The sequence below is a fragment of the Pelophylax lessonae genome (assembly GCF_965119305.1).
Source record: "Pelophylax lessonae genome assembly, chromosome: 5".
NCBI lineage: Eukaryota > Metazoa > Chordata > Amphibia > Anura > Ranidae > Pelophylax > Pelophylax lessonae.
Window position 1 is genome coordinate 126,862,631 of NC_138772.1, and position 19,041 is coordinate 126,881,671.

Here is a 19,041-nt window from a genome sequence, read left to right on the forward strand (position 1 = left end):
AATGTCTTATAAGGAAGACAGCCTTAAAGCAGGATCTGGATTGACAACCTGCTGGAAAGGGTATATGAAGGTTACTATGTAAATCATTCCATTTTAACACAATAACCAAATGCAGATCTTGAACTACTTGTGTATAGTGCAAGACTGGTTGAGATCAAATTTAAAAATTTGATCTCAAAGTCAAAAGCCAAGAAGCAAGCTATCACATAATGCCACATACAGACTTTTTTTTTTTTTGTCCATATATATATATACATATGGAAACCAGAGCATCTGTCAAGCAGGACCCACTGAGTAAGTATAACCATTAAAGTTAAAAAAAAAGCTAGGGTCCAAAGTTTGAAGGTAATGATATAAGAAGGAGCTGTATCTGTCCCTAACGCGATAGTAAAAGTCCACAGAGGGACAAGGGGGGAATTGGGACTATGCAAAAACAAATAAAATATGATAGAAAATGGAAATATTGAAAATTTGTATCCTAAAAAAGATTTTTAATAGTACAAAACACATCAACAAAAATCATTGTTGTTTAGGATAAAAACCATGAAACAATACAAAAAGACATTAACATATGTATTCAGGAAAGCCCCTAATATCGATACAATTAGGTTAACAATTTCACCATAACCATTAAGGTTATGGTGAAATTAAAAGACCCACAATGCTCCCCAAACACATTGGTACACAGCAGGGCTTGTTAGAACAAAAAGGTATTCAAATATCTCTTTCCAACTTAAACTCTATTGCTGCCATCACACTCTTTTATGCCAATACAAGATTCTTTGGGCATGTGGGTACTTTAGTCTTCCCCCTCTAGCCCTCTGTGCCACAGTATCGGTCAGCAAGATTGGCCATTACACTAACAGACTAATGTGCAGTGCAAGAGGTGATGGGGATAAAAGATACCAAAATATGTGTAGATTATGCTGACAGTTCACATATTTAGAGGTTGGCGCTGATTACCTTTAATGAGAGAACAGGAAGAATACAGATTCAGAAATCATATTCTGGACATATATACTGTAGCTTTTATTTAGTATACTGTTTTTATTAATGCCCTGCTCGTTTTTTTTTTTTTTTTTTATTATAGACTTACAAACCCGTTAAACAAAAGCAAATTCCCCTTGCTTTTGCCTAGGTGGGTATAACACAATAAGTAATGGAAAACCTTCTCAGTGAGAACACAGCATTTCAAACCTGACCCCCTTCCGGTCTATCCAAAACTAAAAGAAGAATATGTTTGGCTAAAGTTGGGATTTGAATGTGCTGGTTATCACTTACTGAAGTGCAGTGCAAATACAGCGCAAAGATTAGTGGTGAAACTAAAATATTAATATTGGTGATGAGATTCTAGGATGCAGCTGTTCATAAATAATGGATTCCCAAAATTCACAAATGCAAGAACAATATCACAGCGCAAACCAATAGTGAATCATATGCAAAATAATTAGGGTTCTACTACAAAAAAAGCTCATAAAGTGCACTGTGCAAATATGTGCAAAGGAGGCTGAAGTGTAGAAACCATAAGAACATAAGCAATATAAATAATTAAAAAATATATAAAAATATAATAAAATAAAATAAAAATAAAATGCCAGTCCAAATAAAATAGTTCTTATTAGATCTCAATAGATGGAAAAAATGTGAACAGTCCCACAGATGGGTCCCACAACAGTGCTGGAGTGCCAGGAAGAAAGGTGTACAATCATGCAATCTTTTCCAGTGCAGTGAGCAAGTGCCGGTCCTCCCCCTTTGGGTGTTCACTTACCGGACAACGATGACCCCTATGCTATATAGCTATAGAGATCGACAAAGCTTTTGTCCTAGTAATTCCGGTCTACGCCATAGCGATACGTCACTTCTGGTGCGGTGGAACGCACGCCGCAACCACGGGGCGTTCTAGCGGCACCAGCTACTAGGAAGGACGAGATCTATTTCATTATATGCCTTATCAAGAGCTACGAAATGTGAGTTTGTTTTCAACATTTGTACAATAAATACTCGTTTATCGGATTTACGCTATGTGAGCATCCTTTTTCTCCAATACATGTATCGGGGTATTTACATCTGTGGAGACACATTTGGCTTGGAGGAGTCTGAAAGTCGGTTCCTTACTAGGACAAAAGCTTTGTCGATCTCTATAGCTATATAGCATAGGGGTCATCGTTGTCCGGTAAGTGAACACCCAAAGGGGGAGGACCAGCACTTGCTCACTGCACTGGAAAAGATTGCATGATTGTGCACCTTTCTTCCTGGCACTCCAGCACTGTTGTGGGACCCATCTGTGGGACTGTTCACATTTTTTTCCATCTATTGAGATCTAATAAGAACTATTTTATTTGGACTGGCATTTTATTTTATTTTATTATATTTTTATATATTTTTTAATTATTTATATTGCTTATGTTCTTATGGTTTCTACACTTCAGCCTCCTTTGCACATATTTGCACGGTGCACTTTATGAGCTTTTTTTGTAGTAGAACCCTAATTATTTTGCATATGATTCACTATTGGTTTGCGCTGTGATATTGTTCTTGCATTTGTGAATTTTGGGAATCCATTATTTATGAACAGCTGCATCCTAGAATCTCATCACCAATATTAATATTTTAGTTTCACCACTAATCTTTGCGCTGTATTTGCACTGCACTTCAAACACATTTGGTACTACCACTTTGAACAGCTGCATTGAAGTTCACAAACAATTTAGTTATTATATACTTTTTTCCTGAGCACGGTACACACCTACCTTATCACTTACTGAAGCTTGTTAAAGTTTGCATGGTAAACACAAGCACTGCTGAAATTACACTGCTCTAACCTTGTTGAAGGCTTTTTTTTTATGCTTTGTGAAACACCTGTTACATTTTTTTTTTTTTTTAGGGCTCCGCTGCGGTCCTTTTTTTTTTCCACGGAGCGGATGACATTTCTGTCATCCGCTCCGTGTGCCCGCATATCATCCCATCCATTTGCGGATGATATGCAGACATAATATAAGTCTATGGGGGTTTGCGGATGTCTGCGGATGTCAGCGGATGGTTTAGGGTTTTGTTCAGTTCCAAAAAACAGAACAGAACTGACAGGAAGAACATCGGATGTCAGCGGATGGTATTCCGCTGACATCCGCAATGCCATAGACTTACATTATGTCCGCAAATCATCCGCAAAAAAATAGGATGATTTGCGGACATACGGAGCGCCCATGTGAAAGGGCCCTTTAGCCCGTGGTGTGTGAAAACAGACTCAAAAGACTTACACCCGGTGCATAAAAAAGTGCACACACGCAAACGTGAGACACACAAAAAATGCACAAGGCGTACACATAGCCCTCCTCCAAAGAGGAAGGGCCCTGACCCTGATTCCCCGGGGCGCAAAGCTCTTGACGGGGACTGAGGTACTCACTTTGGTCCACCCAGCCGAAGCCAGGCAGACCCCGTTCTCCAGGGGGACTGCTGAAACAGCCCACCCACGAAGGGAGACCCCATAAGAGAGGGCGAACTAAGCCAGAAGGCCATATCCACCCCCTCCCAAGACTTTCAGGGCAGGCCCGAGGACCTACGCCATACAAGTCATGCAAGTGACAACCAAAAAGGACAAACGTGAACACACCTGTTACACATAATAGACTTCAGACTATTCATTTCAAGCTGATCCCTGTGTTGGCCTAGAGGCCATTCATACTACTGTGTGGCAATTTACATTTCAAACATTAGTGTGATGCAGGGCACTTTATTCTGAGTAGCACTCCCCATTCACCTTGAGAACAGCCATGTGTTGCAGCGCAGAGTAACGTATACTGCTAGAAATGGTACATGCACCTTTTTTGTGCATTAGGCCGGGAGCTGAGAACATGTGTTAATAATTGTAATTGTGCAAATGGGCATTTACATATATTCTCTCTTTACAAGTGTTGTTCCTCCTCCGTATATTATGTGACACTACAGTTATGTTACTGTGATTGTCTACAAAACAGAAGCAGCATGGAACTACAAAAACCTGAGCTATTTAAAAACTTCATATACATATTCATGCAAATACCTTGGCAATAAACTGATGAGCATTCTGGGTATTGATAGAAGATTTGACTTCTCTACAAAAATTTGGGCTATTCAAACACTTCATATACCTAGGCATGCAAATACCTTGACAATATATAAACTGAAGAGCATTCTGGGTATTGCTAGAAACCGTAACTTCCCTCTCCCTAACATAATTGCTGGGCAAGCTTTGTCCCCTCGTCTTGTGTCCATACTCTAATTAACCATCCTTCTCTTGGGGTTGAGCTGCTGACTAATGAATGGTTAATGAAGTCAGTACTGCTAACACCACAAACAACACCAAAGCATCCCTAATATGAATATATTAGTAAGGTGCAATTTTTGGACCCTTTACTATGTTAAAAGACAGCATCTAATATATATACTATACAAACTATGTAAAACAAGTAAAGTTGACACAGTGGTCAAGCTGTGTTATATTTGAGCTAAAGATTTACTTTACACCAGAGGTCTTCAAACTATGGCCATCCAGTTGTTCAGGAATTGCAATCCCCATCATGCCTAGTCATGTATGTGAATGTCAGAGTTTTCCAATGTCTCTTGGGATGTGTAGTTCTGCCACAGCTAGAGGGCCGTAGTTTGGGGATCCCTGCTCTACACTATCTTTAAAAAGGAGGAGATTAGAGGTTAATCTAAGGGTTAGTGGCAATGGGTTTTTGAATTTCTTCTCTCTCCATACAAGTTTATGGAAATGTAATAGCAGCTTGTAGCTACTCAACTGCACCTACAATTAAATCTAAATGATGTCGAAAGCATACTACATTAGTCCATCAAAGGCTGTTGACACTGACCCCAAAACCTAGTAAATATGGGCATTTCTAAACACAATAGAGCATGTGCCTTTCACAGCACTTGCAAAGCATTCAAGAAATTTCAGTTAATTTTATTAAAAACCCTAAAACATGCTTCAGCTCTAGTTTGGGAATGGTTAATGCTCACCCCGCTGGCAGTGCTGTCTGTCACTTCAAACAAGTTGTTATCAGGTGTATTGGGCTCTCACCAAGCTCCAACACCGAACAAAGCCTACAGAATCCTACTAGGAGTATATTTAAGACCCCAATTTACACTTGCACCGGGGGTTGTTTTAAACGTAGGAGACTCAGCAAGAATCCTTGTGAATAGATGTGGGTGAGGAACCCCAATTCAAAACAATGGGAGTCTGACTGTTGACTGCACTGCTGAAATGACTGAGAAATCGTCTTTTTAAGGCCATGTGCACACTGGGTATCTATCCCCATTAGTCCAATCCTGGCATTTTTGTGTACTTGGGAGGCACTGGTGCAGTGTCCAGCCCAGCTGCATGCAGGTATTCTGAGATCTGGGCATACATCCCAGAACTTTTTGCCAAGTGGGTATACACAACACAATAAGTAATGGAAAATCTTCTCAGTGAGAACACAGCATTTCAAACCTGACCCCCTCCCTAGTTGATCCAAAACTAAGAAAAGAAAAAGGTTTGGTAAAAGTTGGGCTTTGAATGTGCTTGTTATTGCAAAACATGCTGAAGTTTGTTAACAATTCGAATAGTGAACACTAGCATTGCTGAACTAAAGTTACTCCAAACTTGCTCAAGGTTTTTTTTTTTTAATACTTTATGAAACACCTGTACACATGATAGGCTTTAGACTAGTAATTACAAGCTGATCCGTGTGTTGGCCACACTAGTGCATTGTGATAATGTGTGGCAATGCACATTTTAAACATTAGTCTGATGCAGAACCAATTACTTTGGACAGCACTCCAATGCATTGTGAGAACAGCCATGTGTTACAGAACAGAGTAATGTACACTGTCAGAAATGGTACATGCACCTTTTTTGTGCATTAGGCTGCTGATAACATGCGTTAATATTTGCAATCGTGCAAACGGACCTTTAGATATATATTCTCTGTCTTGATCAGTGATGTTCCTCCTCCCCTTCTGTGATTATAAAGTATATTATGTGACACTACAGTTATGTTACTGTGATTGTCTACAAAACAGAAGCAGCATGGAACTACAAAAACCTGAGCTATTTAAAAACTTCATATACCTATTCATGCAAATACCTTGACAATAAACTGAAAAGCATTCTGGGTATTGATAGAAGATTTGACTTCTCTACAAAAAGTTGGGCTATTTAAACGCTTCACATACCTAGGCATGCAAATACCTTGGCAATACATAAACTGAAGAGCATTCTGGGTATTGATAGAAAAAGTAGAGTCATTGGCAGACACACTGGAGGTCCCAGGTTCAAGTCTGGGTCCTGACATTGTGAAAATACACCCGTTAATTGATAGAAAACGTAACTTCCCTCTCCCTAACATAATTGCTGGGCAAGCTTTGTCCCGTCGTCTTGTGTCCATACTCCAATTAGCCATCCTTCTCTTGGGGTTGAGCTGCTGACTAATGAATGGTTAATGAAGTCAGTACTGCTAACACCACAAACAACACCAAAGCATCCCTAATATGTATATATTAGTAAGGTGCAATTTTTGGAACCATTGCTATGGTAAAAGATAGCATCTAATATACAAATTCTGAAAATGAGTAAAGCTACATTTACATAGTGGTTAAGCTGCGTTGTACTTGAGCTAAAGATTTACTCTACATTACCTTTAGAAAGGATAGAGGTTAATATAAGGCTTAGTGGCAATGGGTTTTTGAATTGCTTCTCTCTCCATACAACTTTATGGAAATGTAATAGCAGCTTGTAGCTACTCAACTGCACCTACAATTAAATCTAAATGATGTTGAAAGCATACTACATTAGTCCAACAAAGGCTGTTGACGCTGACCCCAAAACCTAGTAGATATGGGCATTTCTAAACACAATAGAGCATGTGTCTTTCACAGCACTTGCAAAGCATTCAAGAAATTTCAGTTCACTTTATTAAAACCTATAAAACATGCTTCAGCTCTAGTTTGGGAATGGTTAATGTTCATCCCGCCAAGTGGGTATACACAACACAATAAGTAATGGAAAATCTTCTCAGTGAGAACACAGCATTTCAAACCTGAGCCCCTCCCTAGTTGATCCAAAACTAAGAAAAGAAAAGGTTTGGTTAAAGTTGGGCCTCGAATGTGCTTGTTATCGCTAAACATGCTGAAGATTGGTAACAATTCGTATAGTGAACACTAGCAATGTTGAACTGAAGCTACTCCAACCTTGCTCAAGGTTTTTTTTTAATACTTTGTGAAAGGCCTAGGGGCCATTCACACAAGTGCAGGGATTTCCAAACTATAGCCCTGCAGCTGTTGCAGAACTCCACATCCCATGAGGCATTGTAAAACTCTGACATTCGCATACATGACTAGGCATGATGGCAATTGTAGTTCCTGAACAACTGGAGGGCTGTAGTTTGGGAATCCCTGCACTAGTGCATTGTGATAATGTGTGGCAATGCACATTTTAAACATTACCCTGTTGCAGAACCATTTACTCTGAATAGCACTTGAATGTATCTTGAGGACTATCATGTGCTGCTGCACAGAGCACTGTGCATTGGATAGCTCATAACATGTGGTAAAATTTTGTCCACGGTGGTGCAAAAACCTAGATCGAAAAAACCTGTAAGTGAACAAAAATGTATATGTGAAACACACACACTAAAAAGTGCACTTAAGGGTGTGCTCTAGTCCAACCCCCGAAGGAGTAGGACTTCTACCCTGAACCCCAGAGCGCAAGGCTCCTGACAGGGACATGGGTTTACATGGTATGCTTAGCCAGAAGGCCTGGAAGACCCCATTGTCAGCTAAACCAACCCCAAATACTTAGTCAGGGGAGCTCTCCCAAAGATAGACACCCCCCCCCCCCCAAGGCAGGGAAGGAACCTGAGGGCCAAACATCCTCCCCCTAAATGTCAGGGTAAGCCCAAGGACTCACACCATTCAGCAAGTGAGAAAACACTCACAAAATTAAAAGTGACAGATGTGGGAGAAAATAAATAGATAATAATAATAAAGTGGTCGTGCATGTCGGTGCACTGGGCAGACTCACATTTGCAATTGTATAAATGGGCCTTACATCAAATCACATTCTTTCAACCAGTGTAGTTCTTTTGCCTTCTATGACACTACTTTTATATTATTGTGATTGTGAAAAATGAAGCAGCATGACCCCATGGCTATTTAAATGCCTCATAAAGCTAGGCATGCAAATATCTTGGCAATTAAACTGAAGAGCATTCTGGGTATTGATAGAAAATTTACACATCTCTGTCAAACTCAAATCCTTGGTAGGTTTTATACACTCTTTCTGTGACCATGCTCTAATCAGTCATCCTTATCTTGGGGTTGTGTTGCTGAATGTGAAATGAGGTCATTGCTGCTAGCACTACAGGTAACACCAAAGTATCCCGAATATGTGTCGTTTTTTAATCCTTTGATATGTTAAAAGATAGCCTCTAATATGCAAGCTCTGAAAAAGAATTATGTAAAGCACCATTTACCCATGGTTTGGGTGTGTGCTGCAAAACCTTTAAAAAGAAGCAGGATAGAGGTTACTATAGGGGGTTAGTGTTGACGGGCTTTTGTTTTCTTTAGAGCTGCTTTTCTCCCCATACAGGTTTATGTGAATGTAATATTCAACTGCACCTTTAATGAATTCTGAATGATCTTAAAAGTATCTCAAATTATGACAAAAGCACACTACATTAGTACATCAAAGGCTGTTGCCACTAACTCCAATACTTAGTATATATGGGCATTTATAAACACAATAGAGCATGATTCTTGCAAAGCACTTGCACATCATTCAAGACATTTCAATCCACTATAATTTATAAAGCCTCTAAAACATGCTTCAGCTCTAGTTTGGGAATGCTTGAAAAAACAAGATGGGATAAATGAGGGTGTGTGAAAAACAGCCGATCCCTAGTTTGAAATACTTACCCACCAGTCTGCTAACAAACCAAAATAAACCTATCTAACAAATAAGTTAAAAGCAGGAGTTTAATTAACACATATTTGCAAATGCATGCGGAAGCTGCAAGGCCAGCGACAAGGCATCCTGCGTTCTTGCAGAACCTAACACTAAATAACACTGCTCAACCTGAGTGTATAAGTGTCTTCACAAAGGGAAGTACATGCTTGCTAATAGGTGGATTGGAAACAGATGGGATTGGAGACCACCCAATCCTCCCCCACCTGCTCCAATCCACGACTGGCAACTAAACTCCTGCTTTTAACTTATTTGTTAGATAGGTTTATTTTGGTTTGTTAGCAGACTGGTGGGTAAGTATTTCAAACTAGGGATCGGCTGTTTTTCACACACCCTCATTTATCCCATCTTGTTTTTTCAATTGACAGGGATGGAGACACTGTGCAGTGCTCGCCAGTTCTCATATAAAGTCCCAAATTGCCCATTTCTTGTATCTTACTAGGGATGGAGACGCTTGCTTTACAGGCGGGTGTCTCACTCAAAGTCCCCATTTGCCTATGGCATCTTTACTATAGGGATGGGGGTGTGTGTCTCCCAGCTGATCACATTTAGTTTGCACCCCATGGCTTTTTTGTGCAGCCATGCGTTTTTCGTTGCCAGTCGTGGATTGGAGCAGGTGGGGGAGGATTGGGCGGTCTCCAATCCCATCTGTTTCCAATCCACCTATTAGCAAGCATGTACTTCCCTTTGTGAAGACACTTATACACTCAGGTTGAGCAGTGTTATTTAGTGTTAGGTTCTGCAAGAACGCAGGATGCCTTGTCGCTGGCCTTGCAGCTTCCGCATGCATTTGCAAATATGTGTTAACTAAACTCCTGCTTTTAACTTATTTGTTAGACAGGTTTATTTTGGTTTGTTAGCAGACTGGTGGGTAAGTATTTCAAACTAGGGATCGGCTGTTTTTCATACACCCTCATTTATCCCATCTTGTTTTTTCAATTGACAGGGATGGAGACACTGTGCAGTGCTCGCCAGTTCTCATATAAAGTCCCAAATTGCCCATTTCTTGTATCTAGTTTGGGAATGCTTAACATTGATATTACTGACAATGCTGTCTGTCACTTCAAACTAGCTGTTATTAGATTGAGCAGGTCACCAAGCTCCAACACAGAATAAAGCTTATAGAATCCTACTAGGAGTCTGTTTAAGGCCCCATTCATACTTGCAAATGGCGCTGTTTGTGATTACCTACAGGAGACTCAGCGGGAATCCTTGTGAATAGATTTAGATGGGTAGCCCCATTCAAAGCAATAGGAGACTGACTGTTAAATGCACTGCTGAAATCTTCTTTTTAAGGCCACATGCACACTGGGCGTAAAGCCCCATATGCCCAATCCTGGCATTTTTATGTACCTGGGAGGCACTGGTAAAGTGTCCAGCCCAGCTGCCTGCAGAATCAGAATGCAGGTATTCTGAGTTGTGGGCATACAACTCTGAACACATAGGGCACTAAATGTGCCGCCCGCTGGGCTGGACACTAAACCCATGTCTACAGGGTGCATCATAACGCTGCCATTGGACACACAGGGGATAGATAACCAATGTGCATATGGACTAATTCTTTTCCAGGAATGTCAACCTCCCTCCCTCCCTGGCCTGTGCTCCATAGTTCCTTACACCGCCCCTCACCAAACTAAGCTACTGGTTGACTGCCCTTTAACGGTTGGCTTCTCAGTGGACTTCAGAGGAACATTTCTGTTTGCTAGTGAGAGCAGCAGGAGAAAAAAAAAAAAAAAAACGTATCCATGTCACTTGTATGGACAGCTTTTTGTATTTTCTTGGCAGAGCTGCTTAAAATACTTCAAGAAAGCTGCTTTGTACAAAACACTTTTGGAATACCTAAGAAATATGAGGCTAGCAGGCCGTTCAAACCTGCAAAATGTTACTTTTCAGGAGAAAGGACCATCTAATGCAATACAAAGCACGCAATGACTCAAAACCACTGATTGTCAATTGGAAAGTATGCAAATAGTAGCAATAGATACAACAGTATGAACTATTGTCATGTAGTGCTTGTTTTGAAGGGATCAGTCAGGTTAAGGTAAGGTGAACTATAAGAAACTGCACAGACTTTTCCCAATGTTGGGGCTAATTTTTAAATCATTTAAATCTCACAGTAAATCATTTTTCAGATAGCATTTGACAGGCAGTATGTCAACTCCTCACTGACTGTAAGCAGGTGCTTACAGGTGTTGTTTCTGATTTAGCTAGTTTAGCAGGCTGTCTAGAGGGGAATGAGTAAGCTGATCTTGGCATGGCTGGGTTCTGTTCTTGGTCTTCAGTTGCCAATACAAAAGGAAAAGGCTCTGCTCATGGGTTTTTTTTTTTTGCTGTAACCCAAGTAGAAAACAAGACCAGAGACCCCTCAAGGGAGAACACCTTTGTTAGGACTCTGTCAGATCACAGACCTATGCCTCGTACACACGCAACAATTATTGGCTGACCGATCATTCGACTTTTGTCCAAGTTGTGTTTTGTTGGTTGGAATGTGCCTAGGCACACAAATTTTCTCGGCCAACAAAAATCTACTTCATAAGTGATGTCATGTGCTGGTTTACTTTCCGTGTGTTTTTTCTTCTCTGAGCATGCCCAGTCTTGCTCATCAGATTTTTGTCTGCCGAAATCTGTACTGACTGACGGAAAATCGGCCGTTGTGTTGACGGACAAAAAAAATTTTATAGCATGCACACCAGATTTTTTTCGGCCGAAAAGTCGGAGTCGATTGTCGAAAGCATCATACTAACAAGCCGAAAATCGGCCGATCGGACTTTTGCCGAAAATTCCCGGCCAATAATCAATGCGTGTGTACGAGGCATTAGGAACTCTTACCTTGGTAAGGTATATACTGGGAAGCCTGCAGTTAGGAAGGAATGTTACTGAATGTGCAATATACAATTGGTCTGAAGTTATTTAAAGGGGTGCATAGAGGTACACAGCATATCGAAAGAATAGGGTCTGTAAAACACATACGGGGATGAAAGGAGAAGGAACAGAAGGCCATCATGAAGGGTTAACTCAAAGAAGGAGTTGGCAGAAAGAGTGTAGTTGCTACTGGTAACCCTGAACTGATGGAAATGTATTAGCAGCCAGGCAGAGTGACATGTCCTCCGGTAGCGAGGAAGTCGGTGCTGTTTCCCTCCCCAGCGGTCAGTTCCCCAAAAGCAATCAGGACCAAAACCCGCAGTATGGACACCGCATAAACCTATCCGTATGGTAGAGGACAGCTAAAGGAGGTAAACAAATGCACATGTGAGCTCCCGGCTTAGTGTACAGCAGGATCCCATTCTGTCCCTGGGAGTGAGGTGGCAGAGGAAAACTGGACTGGTGGAGCAGGACACAAGCTCATTGGTGTCCCTCTCTAAATGCGACATTCAGACGATAAGGTGTGCAATGAACAGGGACAGAATATTTTACAGTTGGACTCTGCATGTGGTTACACAGCTGCGCAAGGTGTACAGTTCACTACTAATCTGGGGTACTGCCTTAAAGCTGATCTTCACATGACCATGGCCCTGCCTGTTTTGGGCATTAGTGAGCGTGTACACTGTATCACTTTAGTAGGCACTGCTACTACAGTGATTTCCAGCTCCCATGGGGATTCCACAGGTATGGCACATACATACATACATACATACATACATTGGTCCAAGCTGGCCTTCTTAACTTCTTAAAAATTGCCATACCTAAACGATAGCTTTACCATACATGGGTACGTTTAGATTCAGTTCTTACAAAAGAGCTGAGAATTGCTGATCTTGTAGCAACTGCTGAGCTCTAACCATAAATAGATCCAGGGTCTTGCAGAGAGAATATTTTCTGAATGTACAACCAGAAATGCCCAAGCTTGATGAAAGTAGAAGCTTCAGCTGATTTTTATTGGCTATTGACAAACCAACAGGTTAAACTTAATGATATGTGAAATTCTCTGTGTGTGGTGTGTAATAGATATCCATACAATCATAAGACATAACAATTCTGAATAATAAACCTGTACTCACTTATGTCTTCTTCAAGAAACGTATGTACCATCACTTTCCCTGCAAACACATAACATCAAAGTCATTTTAATGCGGACTCTGTGCATCACAGAACAGTGTATATGAAGCAGACCATTAATGGACAAGTAAAGGTATATAATAAGAAACATTACTTGAAAGAAATGCTAACAACATCCACAAAGGTTTATGTAAAAGTTCCCATACTTGCTTGGAAAATTAAACATCTGACATTTATGCAAGCTTACTGTTACTCCAAGGCTAAAGTAGACTTAAAGCGGATCTTCACTGCATCTGACCACCACAAACCAAAAAACACTAATTATTTTATTTTTAATATTCAAAGACTACTTCCCCATCCATGTATGTCTCTATGCCCTATTTTGTTGAGAAATCACTTTGAAAAACACCCCCTCTCCCCCCTAGCATTGGAAGGGCAGATGATTCATGTAGCTTTTACTTCCTGGAAACCATCCACCCTTAGTTTAGGCATGCAGGCAGAAGGTAGTGCTTAGCTGAGAAAACTCCTCCTCCTCTCTTCCCCTCCTGAAGACTCCTGGGATGTATGACATAATTTGCCTAGGCAAGAAACCAGGAAGTAACTGAAGAAATGTAAAACAAAAGTTTAAAACTAATAGATATGATATGCTTGCCTATCTATTTACTAATGCTTGCGGCATAAGAATTAAAAATAATACATGTTGATTGGGAGAGCGGAGTTCCACTTTAAAGACCAACTTTACAAGAAATTATATTTCTGACTTTGCTATACATTGGAAGACTGATCAGCCTTTTTGCTTTACAAAGTTAATGCACATGAGCACGAAAAATGCAGTGTTTTTTTATATCTATTTAGTATGTTCTTTCACAGATCTGTATGCTTCTATATAGCTTTCAAAGGGATCATGCATGGAAACTGCATATAGATCAATACACTTGTGCTGCTTTCAGATCCGTAAACAAAATTCTGCATCTGTTGTCCTGCATAAGGACTATATTTTACGCAGCATGCTTGGAATGAGGAAGTTAAGGCCTCTATAATTTGTCCAAAGGAAGTCTAAGGATTGCTGCCTCCTGACGCTGTGTGAAGCTGGGGAGAGGAGGACAGTCAGATGTGTGCCTCCCGACGCTGTGTGAGCATGGGAGAAGACCTCCTGAAGCGATGTGCGCTGAGGAGGGTAAAAAGTGTGAAGACTACTCAAGGTAAGGTCTTGGACTATTTCTATGTGGAAAGAAATAAATGCACTGTTTGCTATGTGAAGAGACAAGCAAAGGAATGGCTGCTATGTGAAGAGACAAACAAAGCAATGTGTTCTATGTGAAGAGAAAAGCAAAGGGACATGTTCAATGTGAAGAGGAAAAGGGACATGTTCAATGGACATTTGTTGTGTGAAAAAAAACATGGACTATTGAGTGTCTGCTGTAGGATCAGCAAAGTTTGCCCAACAGTAGGTTGGAGACAGACTCCGTAGGTAGGTTCCTGTGTGTGAGAAGGTAGCCGCCCACAGTGGCAAGGATTTATTTTGTGTTTTATTTTCATTTTGATGTTTTGATGCTTGCACTTGTGTGAAGAAAATTGCATGAATAAACGAAACTGTTGTTTGCAACCACTTCTCGGCTTTCTCCCTGTGTAAACGCACCCCCCCCAAGGGGTCATCCATACCCGCCACCGAGCTAATCTCCCACAACATGTAAACTTCTCTCAAAGGTGCATACAGCAGTATAAATAAGACCTCCCGGATAGGCACTGTGAAACAATTTATCCTCAAAGTTCACTACCAACTCTTTTATTACTTTTTAAGAAAATCTAAACTTTGAATGACAAACAGATAGAACACTGAATTAGGTATGTGTTTACTAAAATATAATTTAAAGTATAACTAAAGGCAAGACTTTTTATTTTAGTTTTGGATTTTATTGGAGTTTTTGGTTTTATTGCTGTCTGTGACCCCCCTTACCCCTTAATGAGATTCGCCCTCTTTATTTGTCCTGTTTACCATTATTGAAAGTAAAAGAAAATCTAAAATTTCAGGTTGTCCCAGAAAAGTAATAGAGGGGAAATCTTCCAAGGGGGGTACTAGTTCTGGTGACCTGGGGATCCACAAGAAATTCCCCTAATTTGCAGGGATTTCCTCTCACTTCCTGTTTGGCTATGGGACAGGAAGTGAAGGGAAATCTCTGGAATGGGACACAGAGGGCAAAAAAAAAATCAGACGGGTTATAACCCTCTCTTATTCTATCCAAAATGAAGAAAAAAAGTTTTGCCTACAGTTCAATTTTAATGTGTTTTATTATAAAGCTGGCATGACTATCTGAATCTGTCCTGACATTAGCCTTCTGTAATCCCATGCCCACCAGTATTCACACTGAAAGAGAGAACCACCTCATTACATTGATCTGTTGTTTTCTACATGGCAAATATTCTTACAGTAGAGGAGAGCACAGGGATGACTTAATCAATATCCTGGTACTCCCTCATTGCCCAATCATGGATGCTTGACCAAACATTACTGCTTAATCACATAGGCATCAGCTAGGAAGGAAAGAATGTGCTGTCAAGGCAACAATACATGGATCACAGAATTCATTTTTAATGGCACCCTAAACTTGACAAGCAAGAACCGCAGTTTTGCACATGCAAGAGAACGTTGTAAACACAGAAACCTGCACAGTTAAAAAACACACAAAGTTTAAAAGAGTGCATGCATTTCTTTGCAGTGTTTGAAATGTGTAGGACAACCCATTGAAATTAATGTGCTACCCTATGCACAACTATATATATTGAGCCAATTGGTGGAAAAAAAAATGCCCACATCCCAAAGTATAAACAACAAAAAACGAACACAAAGTTCCCTCTGCACAAAGTGTGACACCTCACACTGTACTACAATAGTATGAATAAAGCGCAAAGACCTAGTGATATTTCTCAGCAACAGTGTCTCTTCAAGGCATTGCACGTTTCTAACTGAACTCCCCAATTATCTGTAATATTTGTCTTATATAATAGCCAAAGCATTTACACAGAAGTGAACATTTTGTTGGATTGTAATGAATATACCCATAAACAACCACTAAGTGATTTACCTTCATAGCAACCATGTGAAGAATAAAAGTTTGGATGAGGTTGATAATTGACAGTTTCTCCTAAAATGGATTTGAACAGAAATTCAGCTGTGTGTAGGAAATATCACTCCACACAATATAACCTTCATTTTTAAAGTGTTCAGTCCTTGAAGTGTTAATATATGAATTTTATTACAATAAACTCTTTTATAGTTATTTTAAATCTATATTTAGAGGCTCTTTTATATGTTTGAAAAGAAAAAAGTGTAAGCTTAAAGCATACCTAAAGGCAAAACTTTTTTTTTTTAGTTTTGGATAGAGTGCGGAGGGACTAGAATAGGGATCCACAGATTATCAGTTTGGCCGATAATTGGAGGCCGATATTCACTTTTTTGAAAGTATCGGACACAAACTTGGCCGATATGACAGATATTGGGCTGCCTCCAGGCAGGGGCAGACTGGCAACTTTTAGCCCAGGGGGCAAGTACAAACCAGAGGCCCATGGTGCAGCGACTCGGCTCCCCTCCCTCTCTCCTGCCTCCTCCTGACCCCCATTCCATGCTGAAGCCCTGCTCCAGGTACTCTCTACTAACTGGCTGAATCTGGGTTCCCAACCTGGCCAGCAGAGGGCGGTTGGGGGGAGCTGGGACAGTTCAGTCGGGGCTGGCCGGGGAGAAGAGTCTCCAGTGGGGCATGGAACTGGCCTCTGCTCAGACACAGTTTACGCCATCCATGCTGGGGGGAGGAGGCCTGCGCTCTGTCCTTGTCTTCTTTCTGCACTCAGTAGGTCAGTGGCGGGGACTTTTTATTTCTCCTCACCAGGAATCCTTTGGGCATGTCTGTGGCAGAAGCAGCGCAGCCTTTTTATGTGGCATTAAAGTGGCCCGGGGGGCAATTGCCCCCCTGGCCCAGTCCTCCCCTGCTTCCAGGGGAAGGGGGAATGGGGATTAGAGCGCCGCCTGATTACACAGAGCAGGGTTCTTCTGCTTACCCGGCGCGGGCTCTGTCATACGAAGGACCATATGGACCGGCTCCTACCTATGATAGACAGCCCACTGGTGACGTCTATCATAGGAATCGGTCCAAGAGGCGGGACTTCGTATGACAGAGCCTGCGCCGGGTAGGCAGAAGAACCCTGCTCTGTGTAATCAGGCGGCGCTCTAATCCCCATGCACTGGTCACTCTGCATTGGATGGGGGCACTGGTCACGCTGCATTGAATGGGAGCACTGGTCACTCTGCATTGGATGGGAGCAATGGTCACTCTGCATTGGATGTGTGATTGAATGTGCAGAATATTGGCCCATAATGGCCAATACCGATACTTTGTGACGAAAATATCGGTATCGGCCCTGAAAAACATATCGGTCCATCCCTAAACTAGAACAACTGTCAGGTTGTATTGCTGTCTGTGCCCTCATTAGGTAGATTCACCCTCTCTATATGTCCTGTTCACCATTATCGTTGAACGTGAATGATGATGTTTAATACTGTTACATTAATAAAGGTATTTTATTGTTCCTGACAGTCTGGTCATGTCTTTCATCTAAAGTCCCGGCCTTCCTCCTTTTTTCGATTGAACGTGAGAGTAAAATAAAATCCCAAATTTTGGGTTGTCCCCAGAAAAGTAATAGAGGGAAAATCTTCCTATGGGGATACTAGTTCTGATGGCCCCGGAGTTCCCAAGGGATTTCCCTTAACCACTTACCCACTGGGCACTTAAACCCTCTTCCTACTTCCTAACCAGACCAATTTTCAGCTTTCAGTGCTCTCACATTTTGAATGACAATTACTCAGTCATGCAAAATTGTACCCATATGAAATTTTCTTCGTTTCGGTTTTAAAATTATGCAAATATAGTCATTTTTCTTCATAAGTTTAGGCCAAAATTTATATTGCTACATACAGTATCTTTGGTAAAAAAATAACCCAAATAAGTATAAATGATTTGGTCTTTGTGGAGGTTATGGAGTCTTCAAGCTATGGTGCCAATCATTAAAAATTGATCACACCTGATGTACTGACGGCCTATCTAATTTCTTGAGACACTAACAAGCCAGTAAAGTACAAATACCCCCCAAATGACCCTTTTTTTTAAAGCAGGTATTTAAAGGTATTTAGTAAGAGGCATGGTGAGTTTTTTGAAGTTGTAATTTTTTTCCACAATTCTTTGCCAAATTAAGATTATTTTTTCCACAAAATGGTCATATTACCAAGTTATTTCTCACACACTGTATAGGCATACTTGCAACTACACCACAAAATACATTCTGCTACTCCTCCTGGGTATGGAGATACCACATGGTGTGGGACTTTTCCACAGCCTGACCACATACAGAGGGCCAACATCCAAGTAGCACCTCCTGGTGTTCTAGGAGCATAAATTACACATATCATTCATTTCCTGACTACCTATCACACCTTTGAAGGCCATGGAGCACCAAGACAATGGAAATGCCCACAAAATGACCCCATTTTGGAAAGCAAACACCTCAAAACATAATATAGGAGCCACAATGCTTCTTTTGAACATGCAATTCTTTACACAAATTTTTGGAAAAAGTGGAAAGAAAATGAAAACGAATTTTTTTTTTTTGCACAAAGTTGGTAATTTATAAGATATTTCTAACACATAGCATGTACATAGCAAAAATTACACCCCAAAATACATTCTGCTACTCCTCCTGAGTATGGCAATACCAAATGTGTGACACTTTTACACTGCTTAGCCACATAAAGAGGCCAACATGCAGGGAGCACCGTAATTTCCTGATTTCCAATTACAATTTTGTGAGGCACTGTAAGGCACTGATAAGCACTGTAGTGGCACGGATGAGCACTGATGTGGCATGGATGTGGAACGGATGAGCAATGATGTGGCATGGATATGGCATGGATGAGCACTGACGTGGCATGGATGTGGCATGGATGAGCACTGATGTGGCATGAATGTGGCATGAATGCGCACTGATGTGGCATGGATGAGTACTGATGTGGCACG

General features: G+C 40.9%; 1 protein-coding gene across 1 annotated transcript in view; it reads right to left on the reverse strand.

The window, feature by feature from the left end:
• Positions 1-19,041, reverse strand: part of LOC309556008 (histone deacetylase 9-like) — a 903,604-nt gene that overhangs the window by 714,971 nt on the left and 169,592 nt on the right. Inside the window, exon 3 of the mRNA XM_082258269.1 lies at positions 12,982-13,020. Within this exon, the coding sequence (XP_082114395.1) occupies positions 12,982-13,020 (39 nt within the window). The remainder of the gene's footprint in view (positions 1-12,981; positions 13,021-19,041) is intronic.